At 37.6% G+C, this 16815-nt stretch overlaps 1 protein-coding gene across 4 annotated transcripts in view; it reads left to right on the top strand.

Annotated features, from left to right (window-relative positions):
* Positions 1–19: 19 nt before the first annotated feature.
* Positions 20–16815, top strand: part of hhat (hedgehog acyltransferase) — a 45686-nt gene continuing 28890 nt past the window's right edge. For 2 of the 4 annotated variants that reach the window (XM_079632199.1, XM_079632198.1), the window contains exons 1-8: positions 20–115; positions 655–780; positions 3387–3454; positions 3579–3692; positions 3774–3968; positions 8691–8936; positions 9026–9188; positions 11034–11184. In XM_079632199.1, coding sequence (XP_079488325.1) covers positions 666–780; positions 3387–3454; positions 3579–3692; positions 3774–3968; positions 8691–8936; positions 9026–9188; positions 11034–11184 — 1052 coding nt within the window. In that variant the 5' untranslated portion in view covers positions 20–115; positions 655–665. Of the gene's footprint in view, positions 116–283; positions 388–654; positions 781–3386; positions 3455–3578; positions 3693–3773; positions 3969–8690; positions 8937–9025; positions 9189–11033; positions 11185–16815 lie in introns of those variants that run through there. The other 2 variants (XM_079632200.1, XM_079632197.1) reach the window with 2 other exon arrangements.

The raw sequence follows: 16815 nt of genomic DNA, 5'->3' as shown, positions 1-16815 counted from the left end.
GTAGTCAGAATAGCCAATCAGGATCCGGGGGCGTGACAAATATCGGAAGCATAGGGCGGGGCTTCACTGCAGCGTCCGTTTAGCGGGCACGAGAGTTTTTCTGTTTGTTGTTTATGTGAGTAACTGAAACGTTTATGCAAATATTATAGCCCAGGGCAGGCATTGTTGCGAAACTTGCGATAGGATAATGTAGTCAGTGGGCTAGCTTGTGTAAAGAAACCATTTTATCTGTTTAAAGTCGTGAATGACTGTTTGAGCAAATAAATCTGGATGGACTTTACATCCCAATTGAACTATTGAACATGATTTTTATTGTAACAGACCACAAGCTCCTCTTATTTCGGGGTTCCTTTGTATATAATCGATGATTTTGTAGAGTTAATTGTGGTATGGAGATAAAGTATTTCATAAAACGCATTTCTTTTAATCTTATTACTGGTGAATGGCATCTTTTAGATATTATAATCCGTAAATTTGACTATGCGGGATTATTATTGTCTATGAAGCACATTGTCACATCCTCCTAAAATACAGTTTAATCTTAGTTTTAATCCAATATGATTCACTTAAGCTGCTTTATTTGAAAACGATGATGTTTGCAGGGGGGAAAACTCTAGTGACTTACCAATCAAAGTGTATCTTCCTAACCTGTAGGTTCAGTTTCCATGACACAAAAATGGGAGCTGGTGTCTCTACCTCGTTGGGAGATGACGGCCTACTGGATTCTCTCCTTCTCCGCTCATCTCTATTCTTTCTACCAGCTGCACAAGTTTTCTAAAGGTGAGCTGCCTTTCTGTCCCAGAACAAAACACAAACTAGCTTTATAAGAGAGGATCTCTGTAAAATAACCCAGGTGTTCAACTGTACAGTTTCAATTAACAAGGGAACACAGAAATTAAAATCCCAAACCTAAAAAAATCCAAGAAACATCACATATATTGCATGCATAATGCATGACCATTAGACAACCACCACTCCACAACTTTGTCAGTTAAAACATTATTCAATTGTTATTAAATGTGTATTATATACCTGCTGAATCTTTTATTTGGATTAATTTATTCAGAATGAATATAAAATAAAAAATTTGCTGCATTTTCAGTGCACACATAGACTTTATTTTATGATGTGTCAGTTTGAAAAGGGCTGCTGTAGTGTGTGTGTGTGTGTGTGTGTGTGTGTGTGTGTGTGTGTGTGTGTGTGTGTGTGTGTGTGTGTGTGTGTGTGTGTGTGTGTGTGCGCGCATGCACGCCTCGGTCCTGTCGTGTTAACTGCTGACTCTAAGGACTCTGAAAAGGTTGTGCTGTCATTTTGAGGGACGACAGGATCTCAGGTCAGCAAAAGGCAACACACAGCACCCATTTTTATCTCTTTCAACCAAAACATGCCAGTCAAAAAAGTGCAAAAATAAAGCTTTAAAATGGGGCCTTTCCTCATGCTCAAAACCCCCCAAAAACTGCATAAATAAAAACAATAGGTGAATCTGATGATACATTTAAAGATAAGTATTTTTGCCATCAGAAAACAGCATTTTTAAAGGACACTGACATTAGATTCAGTTCCATATCCATACTAGTAATAGTAATAATTTAGAAAAAAGTGACCTGAATACTTGAGAAAACATTCACTTTATAAGTTTGTGAATAGTAAATTAGTCAGCGTTAAGTACTGACATGCTATTGATATATAATTATATATAATATTGATATAATATTGCATTTTGTGTCTTATTGTTTGGCCAGGTCTAATTTCTTCATCTTAAAGACACTTTAGGCACTATTAATCACATTGTTTCTGATGTGGGTTTCTATACAAAATATAACTCCAAATCAGTGTCACTTAAGATCTGTATCACAGCAAACATGCCCATGATACTTCTTTCTTCTGCTGTCTTTGTGTCACAACACAGTGCGGCCACCAGATGGCAATGTGCTCTCACTTCTGTTTCACACTTTCTTATCTGGAAAAAGTGTGTGTGTTTATGACCGTGTGAATAGATCCTTGCCTGCCTGTGCACCCTGCAGGAAAACCGTCTGTCGAGGTGACGAGAGGTCCATCCTAAGAAACTGGATGAATAAAGAGATGATGGAAGAGAGGGGAGGGGTGGGGAAAACAATACCAAACTGACACTGCATTGCAGGGGAGAAAGAAGAGAGTTATTGCATGTGTGCAGGGAATATTCAAGAGATCTTAGCCTTCATCAAAACTTATCCATGGGGCTCTTATCCATGAAATGAAAGTGGATAGGGTTGCCAAGTTTAATTTCATTGTAATAGTGAAAGTTCTGCTATTGCTAAACGTTCAGAATTTTTTTTAAAACCATACAGGTTTGGAATGACATGAGGGTGAGTAAATGATCAGAGAATATACATTTTTGGATGAACAATCTCATTGAAACTGAGAAATTGTGCATTGAACCCTCCATCCTATAATGTCCATATGATCAAATATCTTAGATCAGTGGTTCTCAATCCCAACCAGGGGGCCGTCATTTTAGGTATTTTAATAATGAATATACAATTTTCTAGTTATGCCAAGCTTAAATATTAGTGGATTAGAAACTACTAAGTAAAATAATAGTAATTAATTATTATCCTTAATCCTAATCCATAAAATCATGAACTACAGGAAAAGTTAGGGGGCCTTTGAATATAGTTGTGGACAATACAGAGCCAGCCAACCACTGTCTCAATTTTTTATTGGGTCTGTCCAAATACACACACTTGCGGTCTTGGCCACTTGCGAGCACGTGAACGCAACTATCCCAGGTCTTAAAAATGACAAAGCGCTGTGCCCTTAAGTTAACGCACACTAAACTCACTCTATCTCGAATGCCACTTTATAGACATTCTACTGTGAGTTAAATTAATTAGATATTGCATTTGCCCCCTGTTTCACAGACTAGGCTTAAACCTTGTGCTTTTTATCTCTTAATTAGAAGCACCACAATTACAGAATGTTGTTGTCTATTACTTAGGTTCTACTGAACAGATATTTAGAATGCAAAGTTTTGAAAATCAAAGTAAAACTCTGTAAACACCTGGGTCGCATCGGGTAATCAAAAGTTCTATTCACACACACTTGCAGTCTTCATGCCCACTTGAACACTCGCGCCAAAAACAGTAAATACGTTGTGCAAGTAGACAAGTGGTCAAGTTCAAAAACCGCAAGTGTGGGTATTTGGACAGGCCCGTTGTGTGTTCTATAGTTATTGTGAACTAGATGTTTGAGATACCTTACCAGGTATAAGTCATCAAGGTGTAAGCTAACTTGGCCAGCAAACCTGCATTCTGATTCTAGTTAACCAAAATAGTCCCGTGTACAGACTTTGTGTTCCTCCAGAATAGTGTGTGAGAAATGTGTTTTCATGTGTGTGTGATTGACAGAGCATGAGGTCAGTCTGGACAGAGAGGTGCAGCTGGAGAGAGGATTCCTTATATTGGGATTCAAGAAGGTGAGAGAACATGGTGATTATATTAGTGAGGATAGCACATTTGGTTGATGCATTGTTTCCTGCTCAATCAACAAGTTCCTTTTATACAGACAAACAAAACTATGTGTGTGTTTTGTGTTTTTAGGACCCTACTGATTTTGAATGGAGTTTTTGGAATGAGTGGGCATGGCGGTCTCTTCTGTGGTCTCTGATTGGCCACGCTGTGGTGTCCAGACTGACAGCCTGTTATCTGCCTCAGGTCATTTTGATGCAGAGAAGATAAATTTGAGCAAGTCATCAAATGTTTGCATGTTTCATCATCTTTCCTTGTGTGTTACAGTTCCGACTGGCAGTCTTTGCAGTGTATGGCTTGCTCTCTGCTGGTTGGCTTCTCGGTGTGTGGGGCGTGACTCTTTTGATGCTGCATCTGAGCATCTCATTGGTGGTTGCTCAGCTACGTAGCCCCGCCCTCTCGTGGTTTTGCTCCCTCCTGCTGCTCTCCACACTAAATGTCAGTGCCCTCCAGGATTTACAGGTGTGTGAATCTCTGTGCGCCTGTAATTGCTGTAACCCATGTACGTGAGGCACCAAAGTTGCCGCTCCTCTAAGGGGAAGCTGTGTAAAAGTGTCCAATTTAAAGGGTTGTTCACCCAAAAATTACATGATGTGCTAACCAAAAAATTTCCTCATTTTACTCACTTTCATGTTGTTCCAAGTCCATATGGCTTTCTTTTTTCCCCTCTTAGAACACAAAATGAGAAATGTGAATGATGTGCTGGTTGCTTTTTTCCATGCTATTATCATGAACGATGGCAAGATCTTTCATGCTTCAAAAGGGACGCAAAACCACCATAAAAGTATTGTAATGGTGCAAAATCATAAAATCGTTCGCCATACTCAAATCATGAAGGAAGTAGCAATGCTTGAACGAATTGTTCTTTTAAGTAAAATCTTTTCAGTTGGTTGATTCCAGTGTTATTTTAGTATTACTTTTTATACTATTATAGTATTTATTAATAATTTTAATTAGTTTAAGTTTTAGTTAAAGTGTTTTTTTGTTGCCTAAAGTGTTAGTGTTTTAGTGTTGCCTTGACAACAGTTGAGGGTATATTTTGTTGTTCTTTTTTCATTTATTTTGTTTTTTTAAAATATTCCTATTTAGCCTTAAATTACTTTTATTTCAGTTTTTAGTATTTCTTAAACTTAAACTTATTTCAGTTAGTTAATGCCAAAGCAACTTAATTTCGTTTATTTATTTATTTTCAATTTAAAGTTTTTCATCTAATATTTATATTTTATTTAATATTTAATTTCACCTTTATTTCAAATAACGAAAATAATTTGAATAGTTTTTATTTTAGTTAACAATAACAAAAGTGGTTGATTCAGTTGCGAAAACCAATCTGAATGGGTCATGCTCAAATCAAACTGATCTGCTCAACTCACTTCTTAAAGGGGTCATATAATGCCATTTTTGTACAAGTTAATATGATTCTTTACGGTGTAAATTAAAAGTTTGTAATATACTTTAATTCAAAATTCTCATTAGTATTGTAAGAAAACACTCATTTTACCTGGTCAAAAACAGCTGTTTTCAGCACGCCATTTAAGTGCATGTGTCTTTAAATGATAATGAGCATTGCTCACCCCGCCCCTCTGTTCTGTGGGGCGTTTTTTACACAACACACGTGAAGTGTTGCCTTGACAACAGTTGAGGGTATATTTTGGAGAAAGAATGGCAGCGGGAGTCTCTGAGAACACATCTGTTCAACCGTTTCAATTTGAACCGGGGTCGGACCCAGAACAAGATGACGACCCCGAAGAAGTTTGACAATTAAGGCTCGAACAGGACGTTTATGAATGGTTGGTTAACGTAATGTCACTTTGATCTATCTTTGAACTGGCAAGGTAGAGTAGTGAGATACGAACGCTAACGTTATGTGTTTACTGATGTAATTTATACGTTAGTTCATTGACAGATAGATGTTACAGCTAATGATCATGTAAAACTTTTTTGCGGTACATGTAGGCTTGTCAGTGATGCGTAACGTTATCTATGCAGTGTTGGGTACAACTGTCAGGGCTGAAGCACTGACATGAGGTCACGGCAGGAGCAGTAGTTGAAGGACACCTAAGAATTTGTTGTAATGTATGTTTATTAGAAATGATTCGCGCAAACATGAAAGCATTGACATTGATCGTGGGGAATATTCCCTTCGAAAACAAAACTCAGCCACTGCGTCTTCAGCGGTTCAGATTTAGGAACATCAAAATGACTGTTGTGTTAGTTATTACACCCAAGAACAGAACACCACAATCGCTTAGACGGCATTCTGATCCAGCGTATCAACAATGGTGGACTATGATGACCGCTCGCTCAGGGCGGGTCTATGTTGAAACGCTGCAGTCAATTAACAATCGTGGGAGGGGCGTCCGACCCTGTGACGTCACACGGTCAGACGGCTCGATTTGAGACAGGGGAAAACATATAAGGAGTTTTTTTTTTTTAAACTGGATGGATTTTTATCATTATGTGTTGGTTGTGTACAGGCACTGCCAACACACATTTCAATACAATCAACTTGTAAAAGTGCATGTACCATTATATGACCAGAAAGCTTCCCGGAGGTGAAGATTATCAGTGAATAGCTTCAATTTTGGTCGGTATCTCATGCAAATCGTTTGAATAACTATCAAAGAACACTTGGAATATAAAGCAGTCATATGGAGTGCTTTTATGGTGCTTTTATGTCCTTTTTTCAAACATAAAAAAAACAAAAACTTAAGTCCCCATTCATTGGAATTGCATGGAAAGGTGTGACCAGCACAGTCTTCAAAATTTCTCCTTTTGGGTTCCATGATGATGATGATTTATTTTGGTTGAACTACCTGTGTCCCTTTTAAAGCTTTCTGTATTGATGAGGAGGAGGTGTGATGGACAGAGTGAGGGATATGTCTGGTTCAGGATCAGAGTCTGTGCTGTCTCCTGGGCTCTCAGAGCACATCTGCAGAGAGGATGAGGATGAGACTGAAACAAGTCCGCATTAAATGTCACCATTCTCTTTACACAAACACAGTGATGCATACACTTTCAAACAGTCTCTCAGGCAAATATTCAAAGTCAAACGTTTACCTGCACAACAGTGCTTGTGTATTTCCTTTCTTCTCACACAATAGACGTTACAACAGTACAACGAAAAGAGTCAGCTGGCTTCCAGAAGGTCCTGTTTTTGTTTGTTTTCTTTATCTGCTTAGTCACTTGACACAGCGATTGATTGATTGACAGCTGTCATTAGATAACTGACTGAAGGTGAAAGCAACTAGATCAACAAGCTCGTGCAGATAGAGGGGACAAAACAGACAGAGGGAATATTGATCTGAGTGACAAATGAGTTCCCTACTTTCCTTGATTAATTGTGACACCCCTTCTTAATTAAACCTTCATCTAATTATTATTTATTACTCAGCAGCATCTATTAACATACCCATCCGAAGAACAAGCAACTGTAATTTAATCTATTGTGATCTTCATTCTATTTTAATGATATTTTTTTGTCCTGTATATCTGTTTACCTCAGTTACTTAGCTGTGAAAACCCCTCAGGAAGACAGCAATACCCATGCAGCTATACCACAGAGACTTCCATAATGACTTCCAAAGAAAAACAGCATCAGCCAGTGACTAATTTCAGAACGCTGCCCTGTCATTTAGTGTAATTTAGAGGTGGTTATAGCTTTATTTTTGAGTGGCGATAATGAGTTTTTGAAAGTGACTGCTGCTGTGTCGGCTGGCTGGATGCCAGATGTCTTCTGAGCATGCCCAGTAGATAGTTTATTTTCAACACAGAGGATGAGTGGATGCTGGCCTGAGGTGTAGTAATTTAGAAAAATGGAGCTGTGGTTTACAGCGGTTGTTCATCACTTACAGTACATAGAAGCCTACTTAAAGGATAGTCCACCCAAGAGTGAAAATTCTATATTATAGCGACTGAGTCTGGTGTTAAAGTGATAGTTCACCCAAAAATGAAAAGTCTGCCATCATTTACTCACTCTCATGTCGTTTTAAACCGATTAGACTTCTGTGGAACACAAAAGAAGATATTTTAAAGAATGTTGTTAACTAACCGTTTTGGTTTATTGTATGGACCAAAAATACAACTGGGAACCGAAACTGTTTGGAATGGCATGAGGGTGAGTAAATGATGGGTAAATGACATACAAAGGACATTTTGGACACATTTGGCCACTTAAGTAGCGGTTTAAAGTGCCTGAATGACATCGCATTGGATACAACATATCAAACTAAGTTGTAAATGGTTCCAAGATGATTTTTAGTAAATGTTTGAAAGTCGGTTATATCAGAGCAACCATATTATGTGTAGTTCATCAAATGAACTGGACATGTTCCACTAACATTGGCTAACCAGTCTAATGAGGCTAATTTCTGTCTTCATTTAAAAGAATACATCTATTGTTTTATGATTTCAAACCTAACAAACTGTATGGCTGTGTTATATTTCTTCAAAATAAAAAAAATAAAATAAGTGCAAGTGAAGTGTGTCCTTTCGGTCTCACCGGTGGAACTAAACAGAATTGGAAAAATAATGACTCCTTTCAAACACGCAGCTCACAGAGGCCATAAAATAAGTTGTGATCCTCAATAAACTAGATTTTATTTTTGGGGCTTTGGCAGACTTAGTCGAGGGTGACGAGAAGTTACTGAGCGAATGGAATCGATCTTTTTTCAGTCTGCCATTATCTTTTGCTATGAATTTTGTAGATTGTGGTTCTGCTTCACCAGTTCTGACAAGATTGTGCAGTATAAATGAAATCCGGACATGCTACATCCCCCATGTTGGCTTTGTCATGTGACCTTCATCGTCAGTTGTGTCGCTTCACAGTCATTCAAATCTCCTTCCATGTGGAATAGTAAAGTATCCACTGGATTTGCAATATAGAATTTCTCCAGGTATTTTTTTATGAATACAATGAATTCGGACATACTCCTCACTTCACTAACATTTACTTACTATGTAGTAGGGAAGGAGGCGAATTCAGATGCAGGGATAGTCTTCCGGCTGCTACCAGAGCCACTTGCATCCAATAGGACCAGCTTACTAATACTACTTTTATTTCATGGCCTGGTCATTGTCTTGTGTTGTGTTGCACATTTCATTTATTGTCCTGTTGCCAGTGATTTTTAGCCTTTTGTTGTTTAGTTTGGTTAATTTAAATGTTTTTTTTTTCTCTGTCTCTAGCGTGGCTGGTGTTCTTCTGAGGATCAGTACTACCTCTTGCTCTTCAGTATTGCTGTTTGTAGTTTGCGCTGCATTAGCTTTAGTCTGGAGCTGTGCTGGCACCTTCTTCCAAATCACTGCTCCTCTCTACAGGATGAAGGACTGAAGACTCTAATTCCTCAGTTCTACAAGCTCACTGCCTACTGCTTCTATCATCCTCTGTTCTACAACGGACCCATCATGACCTACAGAGACTTCAGTGAACAGGTAGAAGAAAATGAGGTTCATAAAAGGGTGCAGGGTCTGTTCTTTATCCAAATGTAGCCTACTGTAAATGTCATTCTCTTTCTCTGCAGATAGAGAGACCGGTGTGTAAAGTGTCTTTGGTGTATGTCTTAAGTGGGATACTGCGCGTGTTTGTCTGGTGGTGTTTAGCCGAATTCATGATCCACTTCATGTACATGCACGCCATCCAGAGCAACGAAACCTACCTGGAGATGCTGCCGCACTGGGCGTTGGGTAAGTCTTTGGCTGCGTATGAATTCTTGAACTTTCATAGTATATACTGAATTCAATGAAGAACGTCTTAACAGTCTTTAGGGATGCAAGTGTGTAGTGTAATACACACTTCGCTATTCTACAGATATGCTTCATCCACAATATTGGCATTGTCCTTTTAAAGTTTTTTGACGTGATATGCTAACAGCTATAAACAGTCTTCTCTGTTAAATAAGTTCATTTCGGGATTGGTGAGACCTTTGAATGTTTTTGAAAAATAAGTCTTATGCTCACCAATGTTATATTTGTTCAAAAACACTGATTTTGTGAAATATTACTATTTAAAGGAAACTATTTAAAATGTTATTGCAGTGATGGCAAAGCTGAATTTTTATCAGCTTTTGCTCCAGTCTTCAGTTTTACATGACTCTTCATCATTCTTACTTTCTTTTTTGCTGCTTTTATTATTAGTGTTGAAAATATAATAATAATAATATTTTTGTGAAAACTTATGATATATTTTTTTTCAGGATTCTTTGAGTAGAAAGTTCTAAAGCATTTATTTGAAATATAACTAATTTGAACAATTTCAATGTCTCTACTGTCACTTTTGACCAATTTACTGCGACCTTGCAGAATAAAAGAACTTCTTTGAGAAAAAAAAATAAGAAATCTTATTGACAAAATGTTTGACTAGTTGTGTATGCCTGAGGAACACGTTTCTTTGTACATGCAGCTCTTACACTTGAAAATAACAACCCTTTTCAAATTTGACGGCTTCTTGACACCTATTGTCTTATAGCAGGAGTGTCCAAACCTGCTCCTGGAGGGCCACTGTCCTGCAAAGATTAGCTCCAACCTGTTAAATTAAACGCACCTGAACCAGCTTATCAAGGTCCTACTAAGCATACTAGAAATGTCCAGGCAGGTGTGTTGAAGCAAGTTGGAGCCAAACATTACAGAACAGTTTGGATACTCCTGTCTCCTAGGATAACATCAAAGTGTCCAAAATCTCATGCAGTGCGTCATCTGCAAATTATTGTATGCCTATGATATTTATTAGTTTTCCGACATCATACTTTTTCATATACTTGTGTTGTGGGGAAATATGCTTAGAGTTTTTAGGCAAATTCTACAGTTTTTTATCCAAATTATGTATTTCATAATTGAGGCATTCTGACATTGTATATGGGTCTTAAAGTGTTTATTATATTATTATCGTGCACAGATGTTCGCATTGAAACACACACTGAGTTTCAGCCTTGTGTGTGCGCTCTCCATTGCAGCATCTTGATTCTGCACTTGCTGTCTATTGATCTGTGAAAGTTGCTGATTTGTGCTGCCTGAACTTTGATTCATAAACACAGACTCTGCAAGAGAGAGCGGTCTGTGCAGCAGCACACTGGAACATCGAGTCATTTTTGCCTTTTGTACCTGTGTTTTGTACAGAAAGTGCTTGCAGAAATTCTGTCCTATATATTCTTTTTTTTCTTACAAGCTTTTAGCTCTGTAGCAGTGAGATACGGGAAAAGACAGATGCTGTTGCAGTTTCCACTGACACACACAGAGACTGAAAAGCGATTAGGGAGATATGACTAGAAAGCATAATAGAACTAAATTATGAAACAGTTCAGAATAAAACTGAAATCTGATTCAAATCATTAAATCTGAGGTTCTTCTCAGCCAGAATGGGATGAAGAAACGAGCTTCACATACACTGCATAGCCAAGTACTGTATGTAGGCACCTGATGTGGCTTAAGAACCCTGTCAGTTCAGATGTTTAAAGGGCACATGTCTGTGTGAGATCAAGCACATAGCCGCTTTACTGTTTTATGTCATGTAACCGCTCTCTTTTTCGCCTGCAGGTGGTTTGGCTCTCGCGTTAGTGCAATTTTTTTACGTAAAGTATCTGGTCTTATTTGGAGCGGTGTCTCTGCTCGTCAGGTTGGACGGACTGGAGCCGCCCACGTTACCACGGTGTGTCAGCATCATGTACAGCTTCACTGGGATGTGGAGGTAAATATACACACTTCTGTGTTCTGTCAAACTTCAAAAGCTCTGACCTTTAACTTCTAAGGCACTGTGTCCTCTATAGCTGGAATGATTTGAGGTGGTTTAACTGTCATCTGCAGTACATCTGTGGAACAGCAGGGGGCAGAGCTTCGCTGCAGTTGCTTTAATTGATTTAAGCCGTGATATGATTGGAACAGGTTTAAGACTCACTTACACCATCTAGAAGCACATTACAGGAGCGTAACAAGATTCATGCTTTCTGTTTAATGTCACAAACATCTTACCTCTAACGTTAGTAACGTATGGGATTGAGTGTTGGGCTTCTCTGATGGAGTTGAGCGCTCTGACGTCTCGTGAGACGATGTAGAACAGGCTCGTACATGCAGGCTTCCTCCCAGACGATTGAATTTTACTCTAAAAGCTAGAATGCTTGATGAAGGTACACAGCATTTCAACTTGAATAGTCTTGGATGGTCTCCTAGGCAACACCAGTCTGGGAACAGCAGACTTTTTTTTAAATATTTTTTATAGGCTACTTAGTAAAATGGGGTTTACTACTAATTATTGCCTTCTATTTGATTACTTTTATAAATCCATAGTACACTAAAGGACTATGGATGTACCATGCCCTTGTTTCATGTAAATACCATGAGATATATACATAGTAATTATATTGTATATCAAAAAATGATAATCCTTAAGGGACATTCGTGTCTCTCACACAAACACACACACACACAGGAATATCTATAAAATATAATTATTTTTGTATTTTTTTTCTACAATAACTATTTGATAAAATATTATTACAATTTACAATTTAAATGAACACGTTTTTTTATTGTAATATATTTTAAAATGTAAACTATTCATGTGATGGCAAAGCTGAATATTCAGTATCATTATTCCAGTCTTCAATGTCACATGATCCCTCAGAAATCATAATATGCTGATTTGTCACTCAATAAACATTTTTATTAATGTTAAAAACAGTGGTGCTGCTAAATATTTAACAGTATTGATTGATAAATACAGCATCTACTTGAAATAAAAAATAAAAATATTGTAATATTTATTGTTTTTACTGTTACTTTTGATCAATTTAATGCGTCTATGTTGGAGAAAAGTATATTAAATTCTTTACAAAAAACGTACTGACTTATATGTAATGATAAAATATATTTATATTAAACATAACGACAGAAAGGTTTTAAAAGCTTTTTTAAGGAGTTAATCAATTTATAATTTTACAATAGTAAAATCAACAACTAACTGTAATAACTTTACAAACTATATTCACCATGGTATTTTTTTTGTTGAATATCTGCTTCACTTCACAAATACATCAGTTTTCAGTAATTTTTCTTAACCCAGCGGATAATTGTCACTTAGCGTCGCGTGGAGAGAGTGACTCTATCTTCTGTATCCTGTGTAATTGTGCATGTTTTGAGTGTATCAGCAGATCTGCAATGCAGACAGCTGCTGAAGCTCTGCGAGCCGGAAAGGTTAAGCACTAGTGTGTGTCTCTGAGTGGTGTTGAAGGTGATGGAGTTTAGAGTGTGATAAATGAGAGCTGTAAGGAAACAGATGTATGCTGGAGACTTTAGCAGGACCTGCTGTAAGACCCCGTCTGGCTTCAATCCCACACGGAGCAACAGAGCTTAGCTCATCTGAACCTGACAGAGCGCGCACACGCATAACTTTTTCTAACAGCTCAGCATAGCCTCAACACACTCACACACACTGATACTTCAAAATCCAACTCACATGCGCCTCTCTATGTTTAATAGCTTAGAACCGCCGGATGCAACATACCACATGGAGACAGTACCCCATACTGCAGGACAGCAACGTCTCTGATTACAGTGCAGTGTCCTACAGGGAGCGAACGAGATTGAGAACAACAGAGAGAGAAAGAGAGGCTGAGATGTTGCTATTGGCTGCAGTTAAATCTGGAGTGTGCGTGCGTGTGTGTGTGTGTGTGTGTGTGTGTGTGTGTGTGTGTGTGTGTGTGTGTGTGTGTGTGTGTGTGTGTGTGTGCGTGTGTGTGTGCGTGTGTGTGTGCGTGTGTGTGTGCGTGTGTGTGTGCGTGTGTGTGTGTGCGTCTGCACACGTGTGTGGATGTGCGAGTATTGCTGTGTATGCATGTGTGTGATTGAGTACGGTCGGTTGCTATCATGGAGTGTGTTTACGGCGGTTGAAAGGTTTATGGGTTGCTGTAAAACACACACACCCACACACACACACATTTTGCAGACTTCTGCTGATAGCTATCTGATCACTCAGTGGATCTATTGTTTTTATGGGTCAATGACACAAGATTCTTTATTCCGGATCTATTAATTTATTTAAAAATTAGACATTAAATCAAAATAGAATCTATTTGTTTTCTTAAATGCATGTTACTGGTTTTATTTTGAACACTTCATCCATGCATTTTTTTTCTCTTATAATTTTTTTATCTTCTTCTTTCTTTATTGTGACCATTGTCATTGACTTTAATACTGAGCTAATGATAATTTCTGTCCTGTGTCCCTAAACAACCCTCACTCATGGTTATATTTTCATTAGGACATTATTTAGTACAGTGTGTTCATTAAGACATTTTCCTCATGGGGACTGTTAACTGGTGTTTTATTACCTTTTTTACCTTTGGTCTCCACAATAGGCATAACCTCTCTCACACATATACAGTGAGAACAAGGCCATGTTTTATCCTGATCTCTGTTCTCTTCATCAGCTCACCTGTAGTGGGATCATGAGGAAAACTCTGAGCTGAGGGAAGTGTTTACACAATGTTCCGTCAGGTCTGCTTTGCCAGATGATTTCTGAAGTACAGAAGCCCGATCTGAAGGAAACAGCAGAATATTGAGTGAATCTGTTCCAATGTGTTTCTCACTTTCAGCTTCATGAATCACCATCTGACTCCCAGAGCTCATGAATGACATAGAGATTCCAGCTCAGTATGTTCACTGCATCTGTTTTTATAGCTCCTTGTTTATGTGCCACACGCATCTAGTAGAGACAAATTGGCATTTCAGAGGGATTGCTTTCTTAGAGAAGCTTTCCTACTGTGGCGTTTTAGGCCTGAAATGTGCAAACAGGCTGTAGTGTAATGTAGTGATTCCTAAGCAGGGAATTTAGCTTTTTAGCTTCATTAAAACTATAAAATAGAAGAAAAATTGGATAACTAATAACTAATTGTAATTGTTTTTAGTTCCCTTTTTAAGATGAGAATTTTATTTTTTATATTTGTGTTGACTTTAGCAGAAATTTTACTGTTTGTAGTTTTTATGCAATTTTAAGAATGATTTAATGATAATAACAAAGGACATAATTAGATTAAATATTTCTGGTTTAGTGTTTGTAAAATGTTGCGTAGCCAGACCTTTAGATTTGACTGAGAAGGTCTGGACTCCATAGCAGCTTTCATTGGCCAAGGACCGCCCAGATGCCATCTGACTGACATGAAAGCAACCAATCACAGTCTGTTTTGTTCCTCTTCATGTTTAATGGCGTGAAAATGTAACGTTGTTGTCCCTACAATAACAGACTGGTGTATACATTTCTTGGATATATTTTAAAGAGTTTATGCCACATGTAAACACAACTGCTTGCTTCTTCCATGAGGAAATTTGGCTTCATGACAGCATTGTTTCCAGGCAGACCGTTAAAGAACGTGACAGGCGTGTCTCCCGGAAATCCTGTAGAATTTAACCAATCAGATGACGACTTTGAAACAGTGTTTCCAATTTTGTGTATCAGACGTTCAGCCAACGGTTTGTTGGCGTGACGTCTGAGGCTGAGACTAGCTTAAGCCCAACCAATAGTAAGAAAATTGACAAAAGTTTTGTTTTGGATGAATTATCTCTTTATGCATGTACAAGAGGACAACAAATGCATTGGACAAACATAGTGCGTTTTGGGCTTAAACAGTAGAGACATGCACAACTGCATGTCTCCACATAATGGTTTATTAATATAGAGTGGAATTACTTCTGCTTCATCTGTTCTCCTGGCCTTCCCAGATGACTTTATTTCCCTAGAGCTGAAGCACATTTCATCAATAAGTTGCTAATGAATGCTGGGAAGAGCTGGAATGAATCAAAAGGTCCTGGACAATCTGATTTAGGAGTCATTATATATCGTAGACCCCAGACCCAATCCATCTCTCTCCAGACACTCTCTCGCTTTTGTTTTGTCTCACTTTCTCCAGATGGATGATTTTTTTTGTGGCACTGAAGTTTTTGATAGTTTCTGTGGGCTCATGAAAACTTCATGTCAGGGCTTTCTGACGTGTTAGCAACCATCTGCTTGCATGTGACTGTTTCTCCTCATCCAGGCCGTTTTTAACTTTTAGAAGCCTAGCGGCGCCAACTCTTTACTGCTGTCTCTGGGGTCTGGGTTTATTTGGACTCAATACGCGACAGACTGAACTACATTTGAAAGCCTTATGGCCAGAAAACCGTCTGTTGGTGTCAGATTCTGAGTGTGTTTCCTCTAATTGGATGAGATGATGGTTTCTCTAGAGAAATCCATATCATTGTCCACTTCCTCATCCATTTAAAACTTAATCCATTTTTTACTGTGAATTTTAAAATGAAAATCTTGACCTGTCCATTCATTCACCCGTCCTTATCAGTTGATCGACAGAGGGATGAAATGTGGATAGTGGATGACCAGAAGTAAAGTGAGTATAACAATAAGAGAACCTGTGGCTATAGTGATGACTTGAGGACGTCTGTTCACACCTGCTCAGAGGAACCGGTGGAAGAGAAAGTCCTGCAGAGAAACAAATTGAGAGTTACAAAGGGCTAAATCAATATTTTGGCTGTTATGTTGGTTTGATACAAACTACATGTCAAAGAGCAAAAGAGAAACCCTGTGATCACAGAAAGAGCTCAATGTGGCTTTATATTGTTTGTTAGACGCGTACAGTATTGGATAAAGTTGAGATCCAAACCTATTAGATGTATAGTTTCTAAAAACCAGGCTATTTTTGTGAACTATATTTACTTAAATTAGTTTTAGTTAAATGTGATTTATTTATTTATCTTTTATTTATTAAAGGCCTAGTTTCAAAGACAGGGCTTAGAATAAGCCAGGATTAGGTCTTAGTTTAATTAGGAAATTTAAGTAGCTTTTAAAAACTTGCCTAAGAAAAAAACAATACTGGTGTGCATCTTGGGATAAAACAATGACACTGACATGTTTTAAGATATGTCAGTGCATGTTGCTTTTAGTTAAAATGTATGATTCATTATTTAGAAGGACATTTAGTTAGTTGTACTACCCTTGTGAAGTAAATATTTATAATTTATATATAATTTAAATATTTAGATGACAAGGACAATATTTTGTAAGTTTGAAACATTTTCCTCATGGGGACTATTAGCTGATGTTTTTCTACCTTTGTGAAGTAAATGTATTTATATATATATTTTTTTTTTTATGTTTATAATTTTAATGATTCAATATTTTGAAGGGCGTCTTTTAGTTTTATTGCCCTTGTATGTATATTTTTGTTTCTTTTTTTCTTGTTTAGATTTTTTTTTACTACCCTTCTGAAGCAAATGTATTTATATTTATTTTTGTGATTTTTATGTATTTGTTACTATTTTTATTTTTTAGATT

Source organism: Phoxinus phoxinus, assembly GCF_949152265.1.
Source record: "Phoxinus phoxinus genome assembly, chromosome: 13".
NCBI classification, from domain to species: domain Eukaryota; kingdom Metazoa; phylum Chordata; class Actinopteri; order Cypriniformes; family Leuciscidae; genus Phoxinus; species Phoxinus phoxinus.
Note: the sequence above shows the minus strand (reverse complement) of the source record. Positions and strands in the feature narration are given on the sequence as shown.